The sequence below is a fragment of the Doryrhamphus excisus genome, chromosome 1 (assembly GCF_030265055.1).
Source record: "Doryrhamphus excisus isolate RoL2022-K1 chromosome 1, RoL_Dexc_1.0, whole genome shotgun sequence".
Taxonomy (NCBI): domain Eukaryota; kingdom Metazoa; phylum Chordata; class Actinopteri; order Syngnathiformes; family Syngnathidae; genus Doryrhamphus; species Doryrhamphus excisus.
The window spans coordinates 4,431,145-4,458,421 of record NC_080466.1 but is presented as its reverse complement, the minus strand read 5'-3'; the positions used below and the strand labels follow the sequence as shown (position 1 = coordinate 4,458,421).

At 43.5% G+C, this 27,277-nt stretch overlaps 3 protein-coding genes across 9 annotated transcripts in view; 1 reads left to right on the top strand and 2 right to left on the bottom strand.

The window, feature by feature from the left end:
* The first annotated feature begins 151 nt into the window (after window positions 1-151).
* mcrip2 (MAPK regulated corepressor interacting protein 2) lies at window positions 152-6,126 on the top strand. Its single transcript, XM_058085915.1, has 5 exons — window positions 152-553; window positions 690-759; window positions 2,055-2,188; window positions 4,048-4,155; window positions 5,516-6,126. The coding sequence occupies exons 1-5, from the start codon at window positions 496-498 to the stop codon at window positions 5,584-5,586; spliced, it is 441 nt and encodes a 146-aa protein (XP_057941898.1). The 5' UTR covers window positions 152-495; the 3' UTR covers window positions 5,587-6,126.
* slx4 (SLX4 structure-specific endonuclease subunit homolog (S. cerevisiae)) lies at window positions 5,403-18,375 on the bottom strand. 5 transcript variants are annotated; one of them, XR_009131958.1, is made up of 16 exons: window positions 18,214-18,375; window positions 17,542-17,982; window positions 17,253-17,460; window positions 16,858-17,079; window positions 15,875-16,098; window positions 14,645-14,937; window positions 14,209-14,452; window positions 12,391-12,566; window positions 12,168-12,314; window positions 11,920-12,089; window positions 9,846-11,842; window positions 9,261-9,360; window positions 8,676-8,984; window positions 7,142-7,520; window positions 6,775-6,823; window positions 5,488-5,923 (listed from the first exon to the last, which is right to left on the bottom strand). XR_009131958.1 is itself a non-coding variant. In XM_058085880.1 (14 exons), the coding sequence occupies exons 2-14, from the start codon at window positions 17,873-17,875 to the stop codon at window positions 7,160-7,162; spliced, it is 4,716 nt and encodes a 1,571-aa protein (XP_057941863.1). In that variant the 5' UTR covers window positions 17,876-17,982; window positions 18,214-18,375; the 3' UTR covers window positions 6,062-7,159. The 5 variants fall into 5 exon arrangements, 3 of the variants coding, with proteins under 3 accessions (XP_057941863.1, XP_057941844.1, XP_057941872.1); XR_009131957.1 differs by having other exon boundaries at window positions 5,403-5,923; window positions 6,775-7,520; XM_058085880.1 differs by lacking the exon at window positions 5,488-5,923 and having other exon boundaries at window positions 6,062-7,520; window positions 15,944-16,098.
* A 1,433-nt stretch (window positions 18,376-19,808) lies between these two features.
* crebbpa (CREB binding protein a) overlaps window positions 19,809-27,277 on the bottom strand; it is a 30,177-nt gene continuing 22,708 nt past the window's right edge. For all 3 annotated transcript variants that reach the window (XM_058065266.1, XM_058065283.1, XM_058065274.1), the window contains 9 exons: window positions 27,115-27,182; window positions 26,738-26,888; window positions 25,713-25,859; window positions 25,501-25,614; window positions 25,259-25,424; window positions 24,983-25,150; window positions 24,586-24,747; window positions 24,149-24,430; window positions 19,809-23,278 (listed from right to left, as the gene is read on the bottom strand). In XM_058065266.1, the coding sequence (XP_057921249.1) occupies window positions 20,981-23,278; window positions 24,149-24,430; window positions 24,586-24,747; window positions 24,983-25,150; window positions 25,259-25,424; window positions 25,501-25,614; window positions 25,713-25,859; window positions 26,738-26,888; window positions 27,115-27,182 (3,556 nt within the window). In that variant the 3' untranslated portion in view covers window positions 19,809-20,980. The remainder of the gene's footprint in view (window positions 23,279-24,148; window positions 24,431-24,585; window positions 24,748-24,982; window positions 25,151-25,258; window positions 25,425-25,500; window positions 25,615-25,712; window positions 25,860-26,737; window positions 26,889-27,114; window positions 27,183-27,277) is intronic.

Genomic DNA, 27,277 nt, shown 5'->3' with positions numbered 1-27,277 from the left:
ATACATATGCTTAAGGACTACAGAGCTATTGTCGTATTTGTAGCTTAACAAATAGCATACAAGTAGTAACCTGGTAAAAGCTACTTGAATGAGTTGTTACATTATTGTGAAATCACCAACAGGAAGTTATTGAAATAATACCGACTGACTTGACGCCGGGTCGGGGAAACACGATCGTGGTGGAAATAAAGTGAGCCGTGTCCTTGTGCCCAGTCACACAGCAGCGGAACTGCAAACAGCACCGGTGATCCAACCGGACAGAGGAGGCAAGGTATTCCGCCGTTGCGTCGCTGTCCTTGGACGACACGAAGTGCGCTTTAACCCCGTGGGTGGGTGATCCCCTGCACGTGAAGACACTTTCTCCTTGGATGACCTACACGCCACGGGGAGAACACCTTGCCGCCGGTTTGGAGGGGCTGGGAGCGCGTTCACGCAGCTGGGCAACAAGTCCACTCCCCCACGTATAACACTTCGGGTTGACCCTGGTGTTGGCACATGATGTACACAATCACCAGAGGGCCCAGCAAACTAGTTACACAACGGAGGACGACAGGTGAGAGCCAGCTCGAGACCGCGCGTGCGTGCGTGTGTGTGTGTGTGTGTGTGTGTGTGTGTTGTCACCTAAAGTATGATGATGATGCAATGTGACGTCATATGGTTCTACAACGTGTACTTTTAACTTTCTGTAGGTCCCACGCAACAAATCGACAGCAAATTAGCCGAGTTGAAGCTAAAGCCGACAACGTGGCTCACGTCCAAGTAAGTATTTCTTCCTTGGCGCGTGGGCTCCAATTTACAGGGCACGTGCGCCATGCTACTACGTCACATTTCCGTGGCATTTGTACTACTCAAACAGTGTGGTGGTTTCACGGTCTGTCCTGGCAGTCGTTCACCCGGGACTCGCGGTACTAGCAATTTCCCTATTTTGACATGTTTATGTATTAGTTTCATTGATGTTTTCTTTTGCCAAACATTCACTCTTCAGTGGTCCTTGAAAGCACCACAGTTTTCTACTACAGTACGATTTTCTTGGGCGCTGCCACAGCCTAATAAATCCACCAAAATAGAGGACAAACTGCTGTGTTCTTTAACTTAAACTCACAAATCTATACCTTTGGCACTCTATGCCAAGAGCCTCTTCACTAGATTTGATGCAAGTCGCTTTTTTGAAAGAGTACTTATGACGTGTGTTTTTGTTACGCGCTAACGATGGATCTGCGCGATGGATCGATAGCGCTGCGCCCGAGATGGATCCATCATTAGCGCACAAATCGATCGATTTCTGCGCTCACGATCGATGGTATATTACTGTGCCCGGGTTTGGATGTGTGTAGTTTGTTTAGATGCCAACAGATGGCAGCGCTGAGCGTTGTTACTTACAAGAATCAACAACAAGTCGATGCATGCAAATTTCAAATCTTTGATTAATTGTCAGGCGGCACGGCAGTCGAGTGGTTAATGTGCACACCTCACAGCTAGGGTTCAATTCCACCCTCGGGCATTTCCGTGTGGAGTTTGCATGTTCTCCCCGTGCATGCGTGGGTACTCCGGTTTCCTCCCACATTCCAAAAAAACATGCTAGGTTAATTGGCGACTCCAAATTGTCCATAGGTATGAATGAGTGTGAATGGTTGTTTGTCTATATGTGCCCTGTGATTGGCGACCAGTCCAAAAAATGAATGAATGAATGATTGTCAAGCAGTTCACTTTGTTACCGTTCTCGGCGGGGGGAGTGTGAACCCTCGCCCTAACCCTGTCATTGTATGCAATTAGCAGATCAACTATTGTCATTATATCGTCAGCGCAGTGTCAAAGCATCGGTCTCCAGCGCAAGGCAGTTATATCCATCGTGAGCGCAGAAATCGATCGATTTGTGCGCTAACAATGGATCCATCTCGGGCGCAGCGCTACCGATCGATCGCACAGATCCTTTGTTAGCGCGTAATATTTACAGACACAGTCACCCAGTCAGTCCCGTAGTAATGTGTTTGAGGATGACCAGGTAGCACCAAATATGTTTGTTGTGATGTTGACGCAAGTGTCTCACCTCGCAGTACTCCACCCCCGAAGATCGTGTTCAACCGCCTCAATGGGAAGCGTTACCACAGTGCATCCACGCAGAAGGCCGACAGCCCAGCTGAGGGATTCACACCTGCACACGAGGAGAACGTGAAATTTGTTTATGAAGGTAAGACCGAGAGGCCTGCACTGCAAAAGTGGCAAGAAAAAGTTCAGAGTTCAAAAAAGATTATCCCTGCTAAAAAACAACACTGTTGCTGCCAATAGAGTCGGCCATATTTATGAGTTTAAACTCAGTTACCATGGTGATATAACAGCTTTAAAAAGAGAACCATCTTCGTAGTACAGGCAAGACTGGCTTTAGACTCAATAGGCTTCGTGAACCTACTATATCGTGTAGTACATACAACTGCAGTACATGCAGTTTTTAACCACTCGTATCCAGACTTCATTTGTCTTTGTCCTGTCTCTTGTTGAATCCTTTTCCGCAGTGAAAGTAATTCATTCATGAATGTTGACAAAGTAGAGCCATAGGCGGGAGCACATCAAAGCCATGTTGAGAACCACAATAAAAGATAATGCATATGAAGGTCTTGGAAGAGATAAGATTCAGTGCATGTTTACTCTACCGCACTGGCACACAACAAGGTGCAGTTCATGTATAATCCTGATAAAAAAGGCTGCTCATTAAGCCAAGTTGTTCACTCATACATTGCAAGGTCAGAGTTCAATGTGTTTGCAAAAAAAAAAAGGTAACTTATTAGAGATTTACAAAGACCGGTGTTGATCACAGATCAACGTGCAGCTACTTATTAACACTTGTTTATGCTGCAGGAATACATCTCTCCATAGTGACGCCATAGACATTTAAATGTGTTTATTAAAGCTTAACCCATGTGTCCTTATGCATTTGCCGTGCAACTCACAGCCTTGTGGAAATGAGTAACCCTGAGGATGTTTGTGTGTGTGTCAAATTGTAGACACACTGCTCTGACCAGCGTCAAGCAGATTGCCGCCGCAGACTTTGGATTCAATATGTTCATTTTCAAGATGCATGTTGTGTTGAAATACATCATGTTATTTACAACTATTCTAATTTTGCGTCGTATTTTTAATGTGGCATTTCCACCTAATTTTGTCATCTGACACCGAGAAATGTTTTAAATTCACATGTCAATGTCAAATAAACATATCATTGAATGAATACCACATCGAAACTGACCATTATCTTTGTAAAGGCACCCTGTGTCAAGATCTTTTGAAAGGCTGAGAAGATCAAGACGGTTTTATCAACTCAACTCTAGCAGATTTTCTTGTTTTATGTACTCTAGTCTGTACTACCACCTAGTATCCATACTAGTAACCTAGTATCAAATCGGTCAAATTCATTTGTATCATCCATTTTCTGTGCCACTTATCCTCACAAGGGTCATGGGTATGCTGGAACCTATCCCAGCGAGAGGTGGGGTACACCCTGGACTGGTGGCCAGCCAATCACAGGGCACATATAGACAAACAACCATTCACACTCACATTCATACCTATGGACAATTTGGAGTTAGCCAATTAACCTAGCATGTTTTTGGAATGTGGGAGAAAGCCCCCGCCCCCCCCCACACACACACACCACACACACGGGCAGAATATGCAAGCTCCACACAGAGATGCCCGAGCGGGGAATCGAACCAGGGTCTCCTAGCTCTGTGGCCTGCATGCTTACCACTTGGCGCAAGACATGCATTTTTAATTGTCATACTCTTTGATGAATACATGTACACTGATGTCCAGTCATGTGATGCTTATTTTTAATATATTCTCAAAAAAAAGCCAAATTTGACCGATCACCCAGTGCACTAATACTAACTGCTAACAACTAAAATAGTCCTTAACTGAAGGTCCCACACGTCCAAAACCTTGATTCTTATCCAAGCATGAAAGTCTCAGTCCAAGCTGACCTATATTAAGTAAACTCTTCAACTAGTATGTGTTATTTTTTTTCATAATGAAGTAATCTGTGTTTTCCCCCAGCGTGGCAGGAGGTGGAGCAGAAGATGGGAGATGGAGACGTTGGGAAGTCGATGGCCAGCCAAGGACCCATCCAATACACCGAGAAGACCCCCAGTACTGCCATGAAAAGTAAGTACTTGCCTTGATTCACTCCAATAATGTGTTTTGCTTATTTTCTATTTTTAAATGGGCACCTTACTGTAAGTAGAGTTTTAGTATTAGATCTTAAGACTAAATTAAGTCTTAAGTCACTCAGAAAGGACAGATAAAATAGGGGAATAAATGCATTCATGTTCACCTACCAAAATAGTTTCATTCATTTTCTATTGTTTATCCTCACGAGGGTCGCGGGGGTGCTGGAGCCTATCCCAGCTGACATCCATTCACACTCACATTCATACCTATGGACAATTTGGAGTCACCAATTAACCTAGCATGTTTTTGGAATGTGGGAGGAAACCGGAGTACCCGGAGAAACTGCATAACCTGATGACATGTACTGCATTCATGACCTTTCACCTCATTGATCTCAAGGACCTTTTGATTGGACGGTGACAACCAATGTGTTGAGTTGAATGTTTGAACCTCCATCATTATTTGCAAGCTATTGAAAAAAAATCCGGTTCTCGTGATAATGTAGGTTTGAAGGTACAGTAAACCTCGGATATATCGGATTCAATTGTTCCCACTGGTTTTGTCAGATATAAGCGAAATCTGTTATATGCGTGTACCGGAAGATGTCCGTTTTACGTATATATCGGATTTATATCCGGTATATGCGTAAATCGGATTTTATCCGTTATAAAAAGGCACTTCCTTGACTATGTTTCCAATGTACCTGGACGCGCAGGCAACGCTGCAAACGCTGCAAATGACGTCGTATAGCGGCCTGTCACGATTCGGCGAATCGGAGCGCCATGATGCGGCCATCCGATATATGCGAGGGAAATTTAATGGAAATGCATTGAAACGGGACTGGAGATTTTGTCCGAAATAGGCGAAATCCGTTATAAAAAATCCGATATATGCAATGAATTTTTATTGGAAATGCATTACAGAAAAATCTGTTCTTTTTTTATCTGTCCGTTGTGAGCGAATTTCCGATATATCCGAGGTTTACTGTATTAAAATGTGGCTGGAGAAGAGGAACATGCGGATTTGAGCTCACTATCATGTCATTGGACATGGAGAAACATGAGATTGGTTCTAAAATGCAAGCCGAGTGCTGACATAAATGAAGGCCGAGTCTATGAACACGGGCTGTTAAGTCACTGAAACCCTGAAATTAGTTCTTAGCAATTGAGGGACTTAGTTTTCCCAATGCATGCCATTTTTTTTGTCCGTTTTTCTGAAAAAATATAAGGATTTTTGGAGGTGGGTTGCGGGCTGTCATGCTTTTACATTGAGTACATGATGCTTTTACATTGAGTACAGAATTTGACTGTTCCATCCATATAGTAACTGGATATATTACCTTGTTTCCACACAGACTTTGTCCCCATCGACTTGGAGGAATGGTGGGCTCAGCGCTTCCTTGCAAACATCGCAGGCCTGTCGTGACTGCGTTGAGATGAGATGGGGGAAACATATCGATGCTCCACCAGCGTAGGAACCACAAGGGGTCAGGAAGGGGCTCCAGGATGTGCTCCGTGTGTAGAATCATCTGCCCTTCGGTACTTGATCTGATGCCTGGAGCTTTATGCTGCTTTAGGGAATACCGAGCGCACAAAAAAAAAAAAAAAAGCCCTGATGATGTGTTGCTGCAAAAGGCTGCTCTCTCTCTACTTGAATAACACATTTGATTGAAATTGTGAAATTATTTTTTTCCTTAAGAGCTTCCCTCGTTCCTCAAGTGTGCTTCACCGTGTACTCTGGCTCATCTTTGGATATGAATCTACTGAAGAGCAAAAATAAAATGTTTTTCAGAATTTTGTCACGTTTGGCATGTTCATAGTGCCAAAATGAACAACAACAACAGTGGAACTCATTATTCAACCCTAATTGCAACTTAGTATTTCTTTGCATTGTTTACAGACGTTCACTACTACATAAACCAACAAAGCAAAAACAATGTAAACTGCTGAATATTTTAATATTACAAATAGTCGCTTTAAGAACTGTCCATCGACTTAAGTCATTTACAATGTGGGTTCACTAATTAGTTAAAAAGTGCAACTGTATGTGATTCTACAGTAAACCTCGGATATATCGGAAATTCGCTCACAACGGACAGATAAAAAAGAACCGATTTTTCTGTAATGCATTTCCAATAAAAATTCATTGCATATATCGGATTTTTTATAACGGATTTCGCCTATTTCGGACAAAATCTCCAGTCCCGTTCCAATGCATTTCCATTAAATTTCCCTCGCATATATCGGATGGCCGCATCGTGGCGCTCCGACTCGCCGAATCGTGACAGGCCGCTATACGACGTCATTTGCAGCGTTTGCAGCGTTGCCTGCGCGTCCAGGTACATTGGAAACATAGTCAAGGAAGTGCCTTTTTATAACGGATAAAATCCGATTTACGCATATACCGGATATAAATCCGGTATATGCGTAAAACGGACATTTTCCGTGGGAACAATCCAGTGGGAACAATTGAATCCGATATATCCGAGGTTTACTGTACATATATGTATGTCTTCATTCTGGCAAAGTATGATGACAAATAGAATGCCTGTCTGTATAATTCAGCCAGGATAAAAATAATCTCACTTAGAATTAGCATCACAACTATACCTACCTCCTGTATACATGCCCGAATGTTGCCTTCAGAATTCCCGCGTTCTTCACTAAGGAATTAAAGAAAATGTCATAACATGCAACCTCACAGTGTATCAATACATTTGCAATACATTTCATCTGGACGTTCAACTTCAAGCATATTCCTAACAAAAAGTTCAAAAGGCTGTTTTAGACAAATTCATACAAAACATTTATTTTTAGTGAAAGCACACTTTTAAAAGATCCAATATTAGGATACTTAAAATACAAAGGCTGTCCTGAAGAACCATGCTTAAGTAGTTAAAACTGTTTCCATCGAGGAAAATCAAATCAAAACATAGTCCTTAAAAACATTATTTTCATTTTTCTAATGGCTTCATCCCTACCTGTTTTCATCCTCAACGTTACAGTTTTGGAGGTCTTTTCCCTGCCGCCTTTGCCTTTTTACCTGTTTTCCTGACTCGCCTGCGAGAGGGTGCGGGCTGTCCCGGTTTAGCCGTGGTGAAGGTGATGCACTGGGAGTCCAGATAGTCTACCAGCTTGGCAGCTCCCAAGCGGATCCCCGCTGCTTTGAGACGCTCCTGGAGCTGAGACAGGACCAGAGGCTGGTACTGAAGGATCTGATTGTACAAGTCGGGGTTGGACAGGATGAATGAGCGCACGGCCAGCAAGCGATCTCGGAGGCGTGTGGCTGCCTGGGAAGCGGAGATGCCGCCGTCGCTGTCGGAGTCGCCACCGGAGGAAAGACACAGCTCTGGGTTGGGCCTGGGGTAGGGGTAGGGGGGAAAAATAGATATTTTTTACTGCTTGTCTTCTAGTTCTATATTTTCAAAGACAAATGTTTTTTCATTATTAATAAACATTTTTTGTTTTAATTTAATTTCTACAATGTACCATGGGCCAATAACAATTGAGCCATAAATGTCCCCTGGACCGCACTTTGAACACTACTGCTTTTCTAGCTCTTCATCAAGGTAGAGCATGTGGCGGCAACTTTGTGAACAACCACAACTTTCACTCACTATTTGGCTTGTTAGCTTGTTAGCTTGTTCATTGTGAGCGAGTGAATGCTAAACATAAAAGAGTAATTTTTAGTTAAATTGTTAAATGTTGGGGCGGCACGGTGGTCTAGGGGTTAGCGCGCAGACCTCACAGCTAGGAGACCAGGGTTCAATTCCACCCTAGGCCATCTCTGTGTGGACTTTGCATGTTCTCCCCATGCATGCGTGGGTTTTCTCCGGGTACTCCGGTTTCCTCCCACATTCCAAAAACATGCTAGGTTAATTGGCGACTCCAAATTGTCCATAGGTATAAATGTGAGTGTGAATGGTTGTTTGTCTATATGTGCCCTGTGATTGGCTGGCGACCAGTCCAGGGTGTACCTCGCCCCTCGCTTGAAGACAGCTAGGATAGGCTCCAGCACTCCCGTGACCCTTGTGAGGAAAAAGCGGTAGAAAATGAATGAATGAATGTTAAATGTTGAGCCACAATTCGAGAAGGCGTTCAAGGAAGTGGGCTGTATATACACAGGAAATAATGTTCGACAAGCCAACCAATCACAGCCTTTTTTTTGTTTTTGTTTTTCTTTGGTGCTGCAGTTCACATTATGCAAGAGGGTTTGCAATGGAAAGCGTGAGTCTCTGTTATGTACACCTTATGTACATAAACATTATGCAGGTCTCACATACCTACCAGTAAAATGCACTAAATGTGTACCTGGAGCAAAGTGTATAAGCGTATTAAGTACCAAAATGTATGCACATATTTGCACATCCATACATATTTGCAGGTCAGCAATGTTTGTTATTGTAGTTGTAATGAAGGCAACACTAAACATATTGAAGTGACTCCCAAAGTATCAGACAAAACTAAACATGGTCTCTGTAAAATGTGATGCGAGTGGTTGCCAACACTTCATACCTCTCGGATTCTTCGCTTGCAGTAGTTGAAGAGGCGTTGGAGTCTTGAGAGTTGGACAGCGGCTCTGCGTCCGCCTCTTGCCCTTTATCATGTTTCCCAGGAGATACGGCAGCAGGCACTCTGGGCTCCTTAAACTGGTGTCTGCGGTCAGAAGAGACGGGCCCGCTGCCAGCGGCCGACGGCTTGGAGGCAGGGAGTCTCGTCTGTGCTTCGTGTTCATCTTCAGAGCTGAGCAGCTGGTGGGTGTACTGGTGAATCTCTTTCAGCTTGAGGATCATCTGCCGCTTCGGTAAGGCTCGGACACCGAATCTGCACAGATGAGGAAAGTGGCATCTGTAAAGCCTCTACTGCCAAAACGTAGTACGGCACAAATACATTTTAAAACTGTGCTGTCCAATGGCTAGGGCGTAATGTCGCCAAGTGCGCCACTTTGAGTAGGATTGGCTCCATCGTTGAACCAATGTCAAATGTTTGGTTAAATCCGGGAATGTTGTACTTTTTTCCCTGTATTGCCGGTCAGTGCAAAAGGCACAGAACGCCCCGAGATGAATGGCGGAAGTGTGAAAAGATGACAAACAGACTAACCTGTTGAGTTTGTTCTTGAGCTCGGGAGTATCCATATCAGAGTAGTGAGGCATGGGAGTAATGGGCACCAGAGTGTGATGTCTTTTATTGTGAGAAGATGCTATAAAAAGGTACAAAGAAGAAAAAAATTATGGTTTTCCATCAATTGAACAACTGAATCTTTAGCAAAATTTTAATTTAAAATATTTTTTTTATAAATTTAAAATTTTAATTTAAAATTTAATTTAAAATTACATTTAAAATTAAAAAATTAAATAAAATTTTATATTATAATGAAAAAGGTTATTTTTTTTATTTAAATTGTAATTTAAATTGTAATTTAAATTGTAATTTAAATTAGAATTTAAATTGTAATTTAAATTAGAATTTAAATTGTAATTTAAAATATTTAAAATAAATTTAAAATTCTCATTTAAAATTAAATTTAAAATTAAATTTGAAATTAAATTAAAAATTAACATTAAATTTAATTTTAATTAAATTTATAATAAAAAAGGGTAATTTATTACATTTAAATTGTAATTTAAATTACAATTTAAATTTAAAATATTAACTTTTTTATTATAATAAATCAAAACCACTTACATGGTGTTTTGAGCTGCTCAGAAGGGTTCAACCTCTGAGAGAGAGGAAGAATCTCCTCTTCTTCCTCCCCTGAACTGTCCCATACGTTTGCGACCAGGACGCTGTCAGTCATCTCTGGCAGGTCACGAGCACTGGGACGAGGTGGTGATGGTGTGAAAGTGTGAGAATTTTTACTGGTAGATGGATGCGGACTAAGTATTTTGGGAGGAGTGTAGCTACTCGTAAACGAGGCTGACCCGTTAACACATCTTTCCCCGGGGGGGTTCTGCTCTTGTCGACTGGATCCTCCGCTGTCATCCAACCTCAAACTAAAGCAGCCCGGGTTCCCCGCGATGTCGTTGCAAGCGTCGAAGCCCCACGAGTCGTTGAAAGCCATCGGTGGCTCGTCCATAGCCATGAAGCTCTGCTCATAACGAGACTGTTCGGCATCTTGCGGTCCACTTTCACTTCTTGCTTCTATTTGCTCTCCTTCATCTTTGCTTCTCCTATCCGACACTGCCTCTAAATGTTCTTCATCACTTGTTGTTCTACTCAATATCATGGACCCAGCAGCACTTTCACTGGAGTATTTACTGCGTTTCTGAACACTTGTATGAGAAACACATGAGGGTGGGTCTGAAGGGTCAGAAAAAGGGGACAAATGCAAGCTCCCAAATTCCATCTTCTCATAAGGTGACCCATGACACTCTTGACTGAGGGACCTCTGTACATCAGGGGCTGTGCAGAAAGGCGACGTATCAGGCCTGACATGGTGCTGGAGCACGTCTGTGTGCAGGGGGGTGCTGCTGTAAGGTTTGTTGTGAAGTAGGAGAGATGCCTCCTGCTTTGAGGAACTGTGATGATGAGAAAGGTTTGAGAGGTGCAAGGATTTTGGGTTCACAAACACTGGAGAGTCCACTTCCGCTTTGTCCAGTTTCAACATGGCACCAGTGGGTGCCTTAGGTTTGTTGTTGAATGTTGATGAGATTGAAGTGTCATCTTTAGGGAACAACCGTGTCCTACATATGCTGCTTTTGGTCTGAGTAGAACTGTCCCTGCTTGTGCTTGCGGGGCTGCAGCGGATCGGAGTAGAAGGGATGAGCCAGGAAACCTCTGGAGAACAATCTACATTCATCTGCTCACAGCTTAGATTGGGTTGGTTATGAGATGGTTCCTTAGGGCTGAACTTCTCCTCTGAGGACTCTCTGGGTTTTAAGTGAGTGTAGTTCTGCTTGATTGCGACCTCCATTTCCTCGCTTGAGTCTGACAAAACTATCAGTTCTGGTTCTTTGTTGAGAAGTGAATTAGAAATCAATGGGACTTGACTTTGTGGCTTTGAAGGTGACCGGTTTCCTGGAGATACACCCGGGATGGGCAAGTTGGACGTACTGGGGGAAAGCTCACTGCCCACACTCGCTGAGGACTGAAGCACAGTTCTAGCAGATAGCTTAGATGAAGGAGACATATGAGGCGATTCGTTTTTCAGCATACTAGAGGAAGGATGACAGAAGGAGGCTTCCTCGTCTTTGTAGACACCTTCGGCGTCTGAGAAGAGGCGATTATAGCTGCTCTCCAAGCTACGGTCCATTTCAGAGTCATATTTCAGCTGTGGGATTTTTTCACTACATTCTACCGAAGTCCTTCTTGGTTGAATCTGTTTGCTTAACGCTCCTCCATCAACTCCGTCACTCTCTTCCATGCTCTCCTTCTCCTCGTTTCTATTTCTCTGTGTAGCAGCAAACTCATAAATCTCATCCAGCTCTTCCTGATTCACTTGCTCATCGTGGATCTCCCGTTCGCTTAATGTGACGTCAGCAGCCTTTTCAAGAGCGTTCCCGTCACCGCCTTCTCCGTCGTCCGCATCGTCCTCGTGACTCCACATGGAGTTGAAGAGCGCCGCCAGGTCCTTGTCGGTGCGGCTGCTGAGAGGCTCCACGTGGTTGCTGGAGTCTCCATCATTAGCCGAGGCGTCTTCTACGTGAAGCTCGCATAGCTGCTGCAGTTCTTGTAAATCAAACCTTAAAAAACAGGAGGGGAGACGTTGGTTGGAGTATTTATGATTATTATTATTATTATTATTATCCTCCATACTGACCTGGATGCCAACTCCAGTACATGAGGCTGCAAAGATGACGGAAGGGAAAACTGGGCCGTGTACAGGTACTGCAACAGAACCAACACCGCCTCTCCGGGTATATCACTGATCAACACCCTCTGAGCTGCGGGCATTCCCTCCTCTTGCACCCCAAACCCACTTTCGTGCATCTGGAAGTAAGAACAACATCACAAATTATGAGTCCATGTCATGGCAGTAGCTGATCATAATACGGTATGCAGTGTTACCATTTGTGCCAGGAGGGGGCAGCGTGCATACACCATGAAGGAATGGGCAAAGAACACCTCCCCACTGTCCACCTGGAGTTGCAAGTCACTGAGCTGAGGGTTGTTAACCATGCTGCTCAGGTTTGATACCAGTGCGGATAGCGCCACCTGAAGTAAAATTAAATGTGTGTGTCAGTTATTCCAATAGGAAGAATGCATCGATTTTGTAATATCCGTATCTCACAGGTAGCTGGCTGCTATGGTCTTTATCTGCTCCAGGCTGACATAAGGACTTTCCTGCTTGGTCCTGGAGGTCATGTGAAGGGGGGTGTGCAGTTTCAGGAAAAAAGCCACTCACACATATGTCAGCCTTCTCGTCTGGAAGGAAGCCGCTCGCTTGGAGGTTTGTTGTCATACTGTCTGTTGGAACATGAAGGCAACAATGTATGTCAGCTAAAGGTGAGTATAAATTGTACATGCATGTACAGTGGAACCTTGGTTAGCACTAGTGATCTGTTCCATCTGACCCAATCTATTTTTTCCATAATAAATAACGTCAATCTAGTAAGTAATTCATTCCAGAAAGCCAGAAATTTTTATAATATAATTACAGTAAGTATATCGGAAATTCGCTCACAACGGACAGATAAAAAAAGAACCGATTTTTCTGTAATTCATTTCCAATAAAAATTCATTGCATATATCGGATTTTTTATAACGGATTTCGCCTATTTCGGACAAACTAAGTCCCTCAATTGCTAAGAACTAATTTCAGGGTTTCAGTGACTTAACAGCCCGTGTTCATAGACTCGGCCTTCATTTATGTCAGCACTCGGCTTGCATTTTAGAACCAATCTCATGTTTCTCCATGTCCAATGACATGATAGTGAGCTCAAATCCGCATGTTCCTCTACTCCAGCCACATTTTAATACAGTAAACCTCGGCTATATCGGACTCGGATATATCGGAAATTCGCTCACAACGGACAGATAAAAAAGAACCAATTTTTCTGTAATTAATTTCCAATAAAAATTCATTGCATATATCAGATTTTTTATAACGGATTTCGCCTATTTCGGACAAAATCTCCAGTCCCGTTCCAATGCATTTCCATTAAATTTCTCTCGCATATATCGGATGGCTGCATCGTGGCGCTCCGATTCGCCGAATCGTGACAGGCCGCTATACGACGTCATTTGCAGCGTTTGCAGCGTTGCCTGCGCGTCCAGGTACATTGGAAACATAGTCAAGGAAGTGCCTTTTTATAACGGATAAAATCCGATTTACGCATATACGGATATAAATCCGATATATGCGTAAAACGGACATTTTCCGGTATACGCATATAACGGATTTCGCTTATATCGGACAAAACCAGTGGGAACAATTGAATCCGATATATCCGAGGTTTACTGTATATATAATAACACATTTTTATAGTTATACAATTTTACATGAATTCCAAATGCATATTGAAACACAGAAATTATGAACTCAAGGGATAAAAGAGAATTTAAGGTTACTTTTCCCTTCAACGAAGATGTGATGGTTAACATGACTGTTCCCAAAGACACAATGAGGCAGCAACATGAACACACGATCTTCCTGTTCTGCTCCGTCTTGAATTCAATCGTTTTTCTCACCTCGATAACCCAACATTGATCCAAGGAAAGGTGCAAGTTCCGGCATTTAATGAAAAGGATGAGAAACTACTGAATTCAAGCAATAACTCAACAGGAAGGTGGTGTCTGTGTTGATATCGCTGCCACATTGAGTCTTTGGGAACAGTTAATTTTAGACTTGTAAAGAAAAATACATCATATGATGTGATGTAATTATGGATTTAATTAATTAATCAACGACCAGTCCAGGCTGTACCCCGCTTCTCACCCAAAGCCAGCTGGGATAGGCTCCAGCATACCCCTGTGACCCTAGTAATGATAAGCGACATCGAAAATTGACAGATGTATGGATGAACTAATCAAACACCTACTACATTTGTTGTTCAAATTAAGGCTGTAAAATACAGCATCCCAAACATGTATTTGTTTTTACTCTTACCGGGACAAGAAGCATTATGGTGGCAATGGGCTCCAGCTAAGAAATCATCAGCCAGCTCCACCAGGTCTTTCAGGGCCTGGCTGCTCGCTGGAAGATGGCCAGTGTCCGGAGTGGAGGGAAGTGAAGAGCCAGCATCCGTTTGGGAGGATAACAGGGTGGAAGCTTTGGAGACGGTAGGACCTTCACTCACGGGTTGGATAGAAGAACTAGGCTGGTCGGTGGTGGGGAAGGAAGCAGAAACGGTCTACGGAGAGGAGGTATAAATTCTCTAAGAAAACACATCTTGTTCAATATAAACATGTAAATACTACAGTTGCCTAAACTGTATCATAATGATCAATTTTTATGAAAAGTATACATATTATTTAAAGGCCAGTAGTAATATCATAGCCTAGTCCACTAATACATGGGCCTTTTTAAATATTCATCATCTCACCTGTGCTGATTCCCAAGGTGTGATGAAGTCTTTCAGCTCCGGGACGAAGAAGTCCCAGGCACTGGCGTCTCCCTTGAGTAGTGCACTTTTCTGCCATAAGGGGGCGGCACCATTCAAGACAGACAATGCGCTGGGACAGCGGGTGGGAGTCGGTGGAGATGGAGCTCGACTGCGTAGGAGGAGTGCAGAAACACGTTCCTGCAGCCTCGTCAGGGCCGCATCAGCATCCTGGATGAGGAGGATAGGAGGCGGACGAGGGACGGCGCCCTTTTTTCTCTTCTCACGCCCCTTACCTGCAAGATGACGAAGGGAATTCCTATGAGTCTGCACAGAACAATCCTCCTTCTCCAATCCAAGCACTGTCCTTTAGATGACGTCAGTGTCTTGTGAAAAGTATGATTTCCCACGCTTTCTGTTATGTGGTGGTGCTGGTTCGTGTCCAATAGACAGAAGAGGATGGTCTGTTTAAGGCTAACTTCCTCTACAGATAAGAAGGCACTTATATTGTTATGGAAAGGACATTGGAAAGGTGTACCAGGGCCCCAAGCACAAGGGTTGTCCATGTACTGTCCCTGGTTGGGGAGGGCGGTAACGTTCGAACAGGGGTCTCAAACATGCGGCTCGCGGGCCAAATGTGGCCCGCAGGACACTAGTTTGAGGCCTCCGCCTTGATATGAAAGTTTAATGTTAGTTCGGCCTGTGCAAGTTTGATATGGATGCTGTATGGTATCATGTACCCAGAAAAAAATATTACGTTTGATTAATGTTCATGTTAAAGGTTAAATAACTGTTAATAGTTATCCTCCCTATCCGTGTGGAAGTGGTAAGTTTTTGGCTATTTAAGTTTAATGGAAATAACTTGAAGGCTACCGTTTAGGACGCTAGCTCTCTAGTTTGCGAGTTAGCATGTGTCTCAAGACCCTGCAGTTGCGCAATATGTTGTATTATGTTGGAAAACCTGATGTGGCCCAGTCTCACCCAAGTAGTGTGGCCCCCAAGTGGCCCTCAAGTAAATTGAGTTTGAGACCCCTGCTTTAGAATGTGCTGCAAAGCGTTACATTACATCTAGCCCTCTTACCGACAATATTAGTTTGGGATAGGCTCCAGCACCCCCCGCGACTCTCGTGAGGAAAAGCGGTAGAAAATGAATGAATGAATGAACAACAATGGACCCCCCACATCATTAAATCAACCTAATCTTGTGAGACAAAGACGATGACTTTATGTTACCTGCATCTGACCTCCACTTTAATACAGGAGTCATGGACGAATGAGAAGCTGTCTGTGCGTTGGACGTACTCTGTTGCTCTTTATGTTGTTCTAACAGGGACGAGGACATCGCCAGGGCCACCATGGTGTCCTCATCCAGGGGTTCAGTCCCTTTTCTGGGCTTCTTTTTTGCTGGTAGTCCTGATTTAGTTTTGCCTTTCCTTTTTGCTGCTCCGGTCTGTAAGCTGAATGCAAGACAAAACATTATGTTCTGTAACACAATACGTCTAGAAAGACAAAAACAACTATGAATGAGGTGGATTCATCTTGATATTCATGTCAAGGATGAAAGATTGAACTTTTTTTTGGTCCTAAACTTTTAATCAGCTCATTTTGCATTTTGAAGCTCTACATAGAACTCCCTAAAGATGGAGTAGTGCAAAATATAAATGTCCTTTTTTTATACAATTGTTCAACTGGTCTTAAAATTTTGAACAGGAGTGTATGTATATGGTTGTATTGACTTTTCTGTTGTCCGCAATCACTGTTTACTGTTCACTTTCTGACTCATGTTCACACCACTTCTATGCATTTGATTAGCATATGACGTGTCCGACAACTACAGAAAGCAAATGAAGCACTCGTTACAATTAATACAATGCTAATTAAGTACTGTAGAACCTCTAAAGTCGAAATTTCTGCCTCTAAAGTTGTATATTTGGATTACCATCATACATGAGGTTAGTTCTGTAAGCATGAAGTGTATCACTGAGTGTTTGTTTTACAGTGTAATATTAACACTGGTTAACTTGTTTTTATACTTGGATACTTTAACTTGCCTGTAAATTAACAAAGGTTCTATGATGCCGAAAATTTGACCCCCGGGGTCTTTGCATTATTTCTATGGGAAGAATTTAATCACGATTCCCAAAAAGGTATGAATTGTGTCGGACCTAACAGATTCCACTATAAAGGCTTAACTGATGGCGCTCGGCCTGACATACTTCACGTTGGTAGCGGCTGCACTTTGTGTCTCCTCAGCCTGCCTCTGTAGTGCCTGCAACAGGTCGGCAGGGCTGACTCCCATGTCTGAGGAACAGCGCTTCAGGTGGGTGGAGCGACTTTTCTGTGTCTTAAACCTCTTGCCACATATCGGACAGTCAGGGACACCAGGAGGAGGAGGAGGAGGAGGAGCAGCTATTTGGTGTTCAGTGTTGTCCAAACATCTACCAACAGAGTTTGCACATACAGGAAGAACAAAGATAAAAGGTAAATACACATTTTATCACTGAAGCATGAAGATCATCCCTCAGTGAAGATCATCTTGATGCTCCAAATTCAGGGTTGTTGACTTCTTGTTCGCTAAGTAAACAAAAAAAAAAACACAAGAAACCCTGACCTGTTGATGTGCTGCATCCGACCATCAGGTGTCATATGAGACAGATCTCGGTGACAGATCTGACAGAAGAAGAGGCCTCCATCATCCAGGTCCAGTGTGCGGGCCTGTGTTGCCTCACGGTCAAGCTCCTGCTGTAGTCGCATAGCCAGAACCTCATCGTTATCTACTGGCCTCAGATGGACGTCTGAAGAGGACGACTGTGGTATATCTAGGAGGCAAATACGTTTATAATATATGATGATGTGCATCTTCATCAGCTCACCTGACTGTGTATTATCAGGATGCCCACCTTGCTCCATCCCTGCAGGGTGATCCTTGTGCACCATCTTCGGTGGACTTGCTCTCTTGAAATGCTCCATCCTCTTAAGAACTTTCTCTTTAGCCCTCACCCGCTTCTCGATCCTTTGTTCTGAAGCTGCCACAGCATCTCCTAAATCATCCCCACCATTTCCCACGACTCCAGAACGAACATAGACCTCCTTGTTTCTTTTCTTGCCTCCATCACTTGACTGGCTTGGGTGCTTCTGGTCTGAGCTGCCATGGTGTTTGGGTTCAACCTTCTTGCGGGAACGTTTCAGCAGCTTGGAGCAGAGATCAACAAAGTCCTGGTCCGAGTCGTTCATGATTATGATCCTATTTTCGTCACCTTGTATAGCTCATGCTACCATTAACTCTGTTGGCTGGCATCCTTAACAGGCAGCCAACGTGTTGACTCAAGGGTCCGCAGGTACTGTGAAAGAAAACTAGCAGTAATATTGTACTATTTTCTGGATTGTATGCGTTTAGCACATTCATTCATTTTCTACCGCTTATCCTCACATATCGTTTTAATTATAGGAAATATGAATATAATAACATGGTGTGACATTCAATCTATACTATACATCTCACAATATGACCGCAACACAACCATAACACTTTAGCTAGCTCGCTAATGTACTGTACACGCTTGTTTTCTTACCGGATTTGGAGCGTCATCGTACCGCCTTATAGTTATTACTCGAAAACATGACGCTGTTTACCTTCTTTTCCATATGGGTATTGTTAAAAATGCATATAACCTCATGGGATTGTTTTCATTCCACAAACCGAACCGCTCGTTTTTAACTTCTGGTCACGTGACGGAAACACCGCTCTCACATTTCCGGGTCACGCGACTGAAGTGTAAATAATGCACGTTTAGTACAATTGATTACAGTTTGTGGTTAGATTGTATTAAGAACTGGCGTCGTTAGTATGCGTCTGTTTTGTAAATGTAAAAATGTGGAGCTATTGCATTGGACACAATGCTAACACAACATATAAATACAAATCCAGCATCAGTATGTGCTGAAAAAAAACATGCTTATTACAGTATACCTTCTCAGTTGATAATACTGTATAAATAATATCAGATATACCTTTGAGTAGTCAATGTACAGCTTGTGCAGCAGTATAGCTTTAAACTGCGTCACATTGGCAGTTGTCCATCATGATAATGAGCCCACACAAGATGCCAAGTGCCTTGCTGAGGAAGATGAACGTGATGTATGTTTCCACACCTGACCAAAATTGAGCACCTGTGGGTTATTCATTCATATTCTACCGGTTTTCCTCACGAGGGTCGCGGGGGTGCTGGAGCCTATCCCAGCTGTCTTCGGGCGAGAGACGGGGTACACCGTGGACTGGTCCTCCAGCCAATCACAGGGCACATATAGACAAACAACCATTCACACTCACATTCATACCTATGGACAATTTGGACTCATCAATTAACCTAGCATGTTTTCGGAATGTGGGAGGAAACCGAAGTACCCGGAGAAAACCCACGCATGCACCGTAGGAACATGCAAACTCCACACAGAGATGGCCGAGGGTGGAATTCAACCCTGGTCTCCGAGCTGTGAGGTCTGCGCATTAACCACTCATCCACCGTGCCGCCTTACCTGTGGGTTATCTTCAAGCAAAAGCACCGTGTCGCACATCCACCAGCACTGTGATGTCATCATGGAAGTGGACTCCAGTACCAACCTGTGAAGCTCTGGTGAATTCCAGGCCCAAAAGTATTAGGGCAGTGCTCCATAACAACGGTGCTGACAGTATACATTGTATATTGTCTACTCTAAAGTGTATAAAGTTACATTTTTATAGTATTTCTTCTTGTGAAAATATAAAATGTTTGCTGAAGTGAGGGTTGTACTCATTTGTGTTATACACTATGAGTTTGTACCATAACCATTATGCATAATATATTCAATTTAAATATTAGTATCCAGAGCCAACAATTGAGCCAAGTGCTTAAAGTCTCAGCTGCTTTCTTTATGCTTAAAATTATAAGTTACTTGAAATCAGCCCTCGACTGCCATCAAAAATGCTTTCAACATTTGCAACCCAGTTAATGTCAAGTGGCTGAAAAGAAATTCAATACTTGTATACAAAATATATTCTGATGGATGTATTTCTATCATCCTCTATTCATTTGCCTATAGCTGCTGAGTGGCAACAAGTGTAACGAGAGAAACAAATTAATCAGAAATGTAAGCAATGCCTTCTGATTTACTCAACAGAGTACTGTAGTTCTTCTGTTGCACAGTTTATTTAACAATATGGTAAGAGTAAGAAATGAGCCATTTACCAGTTTGTACAGTGTTTTCATTCTTCCTTATATTTATAGTATTTTGCTTAACTGACTTTACAATAGGAGAAAAAGCAGTGACCCCCTGCCCATTCAAGTTTCTTGTGAGAGGAATGCAGGTTGATTACTCCAGGTGAACCTTGAACGTGCCTCCATTCTTCAAATGCACCTTTAGTGTATAGTTTTGAGGGTGGGCCATCAACGCAGATGCAGCACCACTGTTGATAATCATTCCACCTCAGCTTTTTTTTTTTTTTTGGGGGGGGGGGGGGGGGTCTCTTTCTCACACTCTCTTTACACTTTACATTTGTATGACAAAAATCATGACAAATCATTTTTTTTAATGTCAAAGCAACGATTTTTTCTACACCTGCAAAACAGAGCTTCCAATGTCCAAGCCATGAGATGTAGACTGTAGTTTTGGGGGAGTTTGTGAAACCAGTAGGATCTATGATTTCTTTTAGTGAGCGTGAGGTTTGCGTCGGTGTCTTCATGTGCACCTGTATACATGTCTGTGTAAACCACCTACCACAGTCCATTTCCTATTTGAATACAACAGAGTGCTCCTTCATACACACAGAGAGGTCTCAGTCCCTCAACACCTCATCTTGGAGTAATGATACAACACATGACTACAAATGCCAGGAATAACAGCTTGACGATAGAACATAAACCTGGCCCAGCTCCCAGACAAACTTAAACACAATTTGTTTCCGCTAATGGTAGAAAAGATATGAATAATATAATGCAATTGTACATTTTCTTTAAAATAAAAATAAGAGAAAGGCATGAAATCATACCAAGAACCAACCAAAAATAAATTGAATATTGAACACATTTGGTCTCAACCAAAAAATATATTCTTTGTGACTTAATCCCTCAATATCTTCAGGAAGAAAAAAAAATCCTTAACTAGGGAATATTATATTCCCAAGGGGGTGTTGGACTTTTATTTTCCTTTACCAATTCTCTTTTTTGTTTTGAAAACAGCTTTTATAACAGGTACAAAAACAATCTCAATAGTAGAAAGAACAAACAAAACCCTCTTAGATAAAGAGTCTGAGGGGAAATTAGGACGATTTGGGGGAGGGTTCTTCATTTCCCAGCAGAAATGCTACAATCCCTCCACAAACTTCTCTAGAGTGTCTCCTGTAGCATCTCCCACCATGCTCAAGTCACTATTTAGTACCCCTCTGTTGGGAGGATTAAGCTGTGGTAGCATGGCGCTTTGTTCTGGTGTCCCCAAGTGCGCCTGTTCCAAGGACCCTGATAGAGAGCCCCCAAGTCCTGGATGAGGAGAGCTTGAATGAGACGGGGGCGGGTGTTGCGGTGAAGGCTGAGGCTGGTTCTGAATCTGCGGCGAGGGACTGGAATGTGGCGGTTGCTGCGAGGGTGGACAGGGGGATTGGACTGGTGCAGGGGAGCGGACTTGGTTGCTGAGACTGTTAGCTAGCGCGGGCTGACCAGGGAGATGAGGCCCACCCTGCCCGGAAAGCAAGTGGGTTTGGGGGCTCATGGGGCTGGGCTGGGCGGGAGAGCCCATCTGTTGCTTGAGGACGGCCTGCTGCTGAGGAAGTTGTTGCTGTTGCTGCTGCTGAAGCATCCGTTGATGTAGTAGACTCTGAGCAGGGTCCATTCCCATACCTGGCTGGGCCATCTGCGCCATGGGCGGGAGTTGGCCCATGGGCCCTCCAGCTGTTCCTGCGCCTGCTTGCATGGCTTGTATCTGCTGCTGTTGCTGTATGCGGAGCGGAGAGTATGTGGCTGCTGTACCCTGTGTCTGGGCAGGGAACTGGCCAGGGTGGCCCTGCGGCATCACCCCCTGCTGCTGCTGCTGCTGCTGCTGCTGTTGTTGTTGGTGCTGTTGTTGTTGTTGCTGCTGTTGCTGTCTCACGATTTGCCGGCGATAGAGCTCTGTATGTGCTGGGTTCATCAGCTGTCCTTGAGCACCCAACGCTGCCATACCCTGAGCAGGAGGCTGCTGAGGTTGTTGAGACGGCATTCCTGGCCTTTGCACAGTACCCCCTGGTATGGCCATGGCCTGCATTGGGGGCAAACCAGGCTGCTGTTGCTGCTGCTGCTGCTGCTGTTGTTGACCCGCTTGCTGCTGCTGTGGCTGCGGCTGGTTGGCGTGATACTTGGCTGTTCGTTGTTTGATGAAAGCAGCCATAAGCTGAGGGTTTGATTTGAGGATGTTGAGGACTTGCTGTTGCTGCTGAGGGGAGCTAGGAGACTTCAGAGTACGCAGAAGATCGTGGAGGGCGTTGGGGGCTATAGCACCAGGTCTTTGCGGTACCTGTGGCCGTGCACCAGGCTGCTGTGGTATGAGCATTCTCTGACCCTGAGCTTGCTGTCCTGGGGGCATCATGGCTCTCTGCATGGTCATGGCCTGTGGGGAGGTCTGGCCTGGGACGAGGCCTGTTTGTTGAGTCTGTGTCGCCTGCATGGGCCCTGCAGCCGCAGGCCACTGACCTGGGGCCATGTTTGGTTGCATGACCTGTGGTCCCCTGGGCCCCGATACCATCTGCATGGGTGGTTGCATTGGTCCTGCCATACGCTGCTGTGGCTGCTGGGGATTCATGGGCAAGCCGTTCATGTTGACCAGATAGTTTTGCTGGTTCTGCTGGGCCTGTGCCATCAATTCGATGTGCCGTGCCATCTTGACAGCAGCCATGGGAGGCTGCTGTTGGATTTGTTGCGGCTGAGGCGGCTGGGGAATAGGAGACTGCTGCTGGTGTAGCGGTGAGGCATGGGGGCCTGGCTTACCCTGGGACACAGCTGACTGAGGCTGTCCATTGCGTGGTGCGTTCGGGAAAGAAGGGGACATGACACCCGCCGAGTTGGGGGTCTGGGGCTGATTGGAGAGCGGCTGCTGTGGTGTGTGAGGTGTGCTGGGCTGGGCGTGGGACGTAGGAGTACTTGGAGCAGCCGATGCAGGCGGAGACGGTAGCGGCATGGTTCTGCCTTGCATGGTAGCCATTCTTCTCCTCATCAACTGAGCCTGCTGAAGCCGGTGTTGCAGCTGCTGCTGGCGAAGCTTGTGCTTGATATTCAGGCAAAATGGGACAGGACACTTGTTCTCTTGACAGTTTTTTGCATGGTAACAGCATAAAGCAATAAGCTGCTTGCATACAGGACAGCCACCGTTTGTTTTCCGTTTGCAGAACTTGGTGTGCTGCACTACTCGCTTCATCTTCTGGCAGGACGGTAGAGAACAGTTGGCATTGCGACACTGACAAGCGTGGACAAGAGACTGGATGCAACGTTGAATGCTCAAACGCCGGCTTTCCTGTGGGCTCTTCGAGGCCTCTCCACCTTGGCTGTTGTTGTCGTCGTCCAGGCCGAGACCCCATTTCACCATCTGGTGCTCATGGCCCTTTGCGTTATAACAATTAATGCAAAGATCAAAGTCCTGCAAAAAATGAAGAGAGATGGTGGCCGTAATGTGTCAGTCAGTTGTTTAACAAGCTTACACAAGATCAGAAGACATTGAACTACAACTAGCAATGGAGAAGTTTTTAAAACAAAAGACAGACGAAAGTAGTGCCAAAAGACTCAATTTCACGCAGTCTTGACTTCATCAAGTACGGCTTTGTAAATGGAGGAATAGCAACATCTGGTTCTACCATGTAAAAATGAAGCCTCCTGAAGCAATTAAATTTATTTGCTAATTATAAGGCTATTGCGTTATTTGCACTTAAAATTGCATTTACAGTTTAATTAAAAATATATATAATGTATATTTTAAATTGATTTATTTTTCATTCATTAAATCATTTTCTACCGCTTATCCTCACAAGGGTAACAGCACACCCTGTGACCCTGTGGGGCCTATCCCAGCTGTCTTTGGGAGAAAGGCGGGGTACACCCTGGACTGATTGGCAGCCAATCACTGATTTTTTTTTGTTAAAAGTAAAATCAAAATATTGGGTCTTTTTTATTAATAAGCTTGACTTAAGCCTTTACATTTTTTCTTGCTTGATTTGTTCCATGAATTATTAGCAAAAGTTCAATAAAAAAAGTTTAATAAAAATCTTTGTGAAGATCACATTTTATCATTTAGGTTTTAGCTTGTTAAACTGTGAGTGGTTTGATATATTATTGAAAACAAATTGATATCAATTAAATCTATACAGTGTTAATATTTCATGGGCCCCGGGCTACTCTGCACTTAAAAAAAACAAGCCTCAAAGTCAAAAAGGTTAAGAACCCCTGGTCTAAGTGACATGCACTGACAAAATGATCAGCATTAAATAGCGTATTTGTCAAAACGGTAACCCACCTCACAAACAGTGCAGTGCCAGCGTGTCTCAACATGGTGCTTGCACTCATTGCAAGTATAGACAAAGCGGTCCTGTCCCTGGTTGTGCAGCTCGACCAGCATGCACATCGTGCTCCACTTGCACCTCCGGAGAGAGCTGAACTCCCAATGTTTGTCCCTGGCCAACGTCAGGAAAGCATCACGGCCATCCATCAGGTCGCAGGAAAGCAAGGGGTCAGGGTCGATGATTGGAGGCAAGGTGTTGATCATGGGACCAGAGTGGAGGTGGATGACAAAGAAGACCTATGGCAGATAAAGAAATTCTTACTTTTGAATCAGTTAAATGTATGTTCAATTACATGCAACGATGCATCAAAATGTATGTGCACAATTGAAACTAGTGGTTTAGGTGAAAAACTTTGTTAGCTGTAAATGGTACAAAGCTAAGCAAGTCTGACCTCTTTGTGCTTCTCCATGGTGGCATAAAGCTTCTGGGACAGATCATTAGCTACATTTGGCATTCCAGGCTTCTTCTTATTGGCTCGGCTCAAACTGCTCTTGTTTTTATTTGTCTTCTTGTTGTTTTTCTTCTTTGCATTTTTGCTGTCACCCGGAGTACCCTGAGAGTAAGACACAGTGATTTATCAGAAAACTATGATGGTTTGATTCAGGCTTTAACGTCTCAAGGACGTTAAGAAAACACACGTCAAATAAAATTGCTCCACAGAAAAAAAAACAAAAAAACATATAGGAAGCGGATGCATAACTGGATAGTGTTGGATGCTGGTTACTTAAAGCTGTGATGTAATCTACTGTAAAAAAAAAAAAATACAAATAAAATTGACGGACACACACCTCGGGAGTTTCAGAGGCAGCAGTGTTCTCCTCCTTCTTCCTCTCCTCCTCCTCCTGCTCCAGCTCCTTGATGCTTTCTTCAAGCACATTAGGCCAGAAATCCCCTTCAAAATAGGGTAGCTCGTTGGCGCTGGTTAGACGGTCCTCGGTTGCCTGTTTGAAGATATCCTGAACAATAGACAAAAGGCATTATTCATTTGAGACCATCAAAATTATATTTTAAACACAACTCTGAAGTAAACCTTTTTAAATATTCCGGAGAAAAAATTGACTTACCTTATAGTCATGCAGGATCCTTTCTCCAAAAGCCTTGTCTAGCATTTTCCGATACCAGTCCTGAAGCCGCTTAGGTTTGGGAATCTTCTGCTCGGGTGGATGGCAGTGGAAGATGTAGTCATCGCCCTCACTTGGAGGACATGCCCAGATGTGACCTTGGGCATAGCTTCAGAAGCAAAGACAGAGTTTTACACCTGAGAATTATTGTTCATGCGTTTATAGTTTAATTATCTGAGAATTACCCAAGTTTCTTGGCATATTCTAGATAACCGATGAGGATCTCATGGTACACTGCTGTTCGTAAAAGTCGTGGTTTGAAGAAGTGAATACTGTCAAGGTATGATATGTAGACTCGTCTGCAAAAAAAAGGAGCAATAAAAGCGTAAATAAATTAGGCACTGCACACAATCATAAAAAATAACGAATATATTAATTGAACAAAACTAGCACAGACCTGGTGTTAGGAAATGGGCATTCAGACCCGTACTCCTGCACATGCATGCCAAAGAAGCACACGTCGACGCCATCAATCTCTTCAAAGGCGAAAAGTGCTTTGGTTCTGTAGGGAAATGTCTCGGGCATTTCACCCGTGTCCACAAATCTGAAATAATCAACAGACAGTTAAAAAGAAAAATGTTATCATAAGTGTGAAAATTAGAATCTCAAATATATTTTGCATTAGATGGACTACATACACCCTTCATTTGAAACCTTTAAAATGTTTAAAACACAACAGAGTTTCCCATGAGTAATAATTTATTTTATTTATTTTGGCAAGGAGTTAATGTTATGCTTTTTCAACTTTTCCGGCCTATAAATGTAGTTAGAATGTTGTATTGTCGTGTTAAACAATGCCAAAGTATCAGTTAATGAGGTTTGCCCATTAGGAAGTGAGCCCTGAAAGAAGGTTGGGATGACTCAAAACACTCGGGTTCAAAAGGCGTGGTAAAACTGATGTCACCGAAGGAAGGATGTCCTTATATGGGCGTGTCTGTGCTTATATGGGCGTCTAAGCGCTCTGCCCTACCCCAAGCTGTGCTACTCTGTTTACTTGCTAGCACAGCCACATTTGTTTACGATTTTGTGAGCAGAGCAATGGTTGCCAATTATTTTCTGTCATGCCTCCCCCAGAGAGGGCGAAAAAAAAAAAAAAAAAATTTTGTGCTTCAAAATAAAAAATAATGAGCTTAAATTAAGGGGACAAAAAACAGGAATTACTTGACTTGTGTGACTACTGAGGGAAATTTGGAAAACCTTCACAAAAAGTAGAAAAAAACTCTTGAGTCTACCAACCTGCAAAAAACAGCCCAGTGTCCTAACATTGTGTATGTGATGAAATGACTGCAAGGTTTTGAAACTAAATAAAAAAGGTAAACCCTTGTCTAGTAATGTACCTGCAACATTGCTGTTTTAGTTTTTAACCAGGCAACTAAAAATAAAACTACTAAGCAGACCCTTTCTGGTCAGTCATGCTCTCACCTAGCTTTCATGCCTGGTTTCACCTCCACCGTTTTGTCAGAGCTCGCAACCACCCGCACAAACACCTCTCCGGCCTCTGGGTGGTTCTGTCTCTTCAGAAATTTATTGACGCGATCCTCTATATACATTCCCAGTCGTGTCGACTGCAGCCCTGAAGTGAACACACACACACAGAGACATTTTTGAAAACTTTGAAGAATTTTTCCAAGATATTTTTTGCAAGACTGCTTGTAGTACTTAAGTTAAGGCAACAATGAAGAGGAATGAAGAAATTCACTGAAACCACATCATAACGATAGCACACCGCAACAAAAAGTTGATGCAATACGACTGAATTAAAGAGCTGAGATTTCAATAAAAGAGAAAAAAGAACACACTTTTTGCAGAGAATTTGTTGTCCTTCCGAGTTTTTCCACTTTTCGTCAAACAGTTGCCACAGATGAATCTGTTGACAGCGATGGTGAGAGAATAAATATCCTTTAATTACACTGATGAGATGTATGACATGCATTCATGTCATAATAATTCATTCATGTTTTG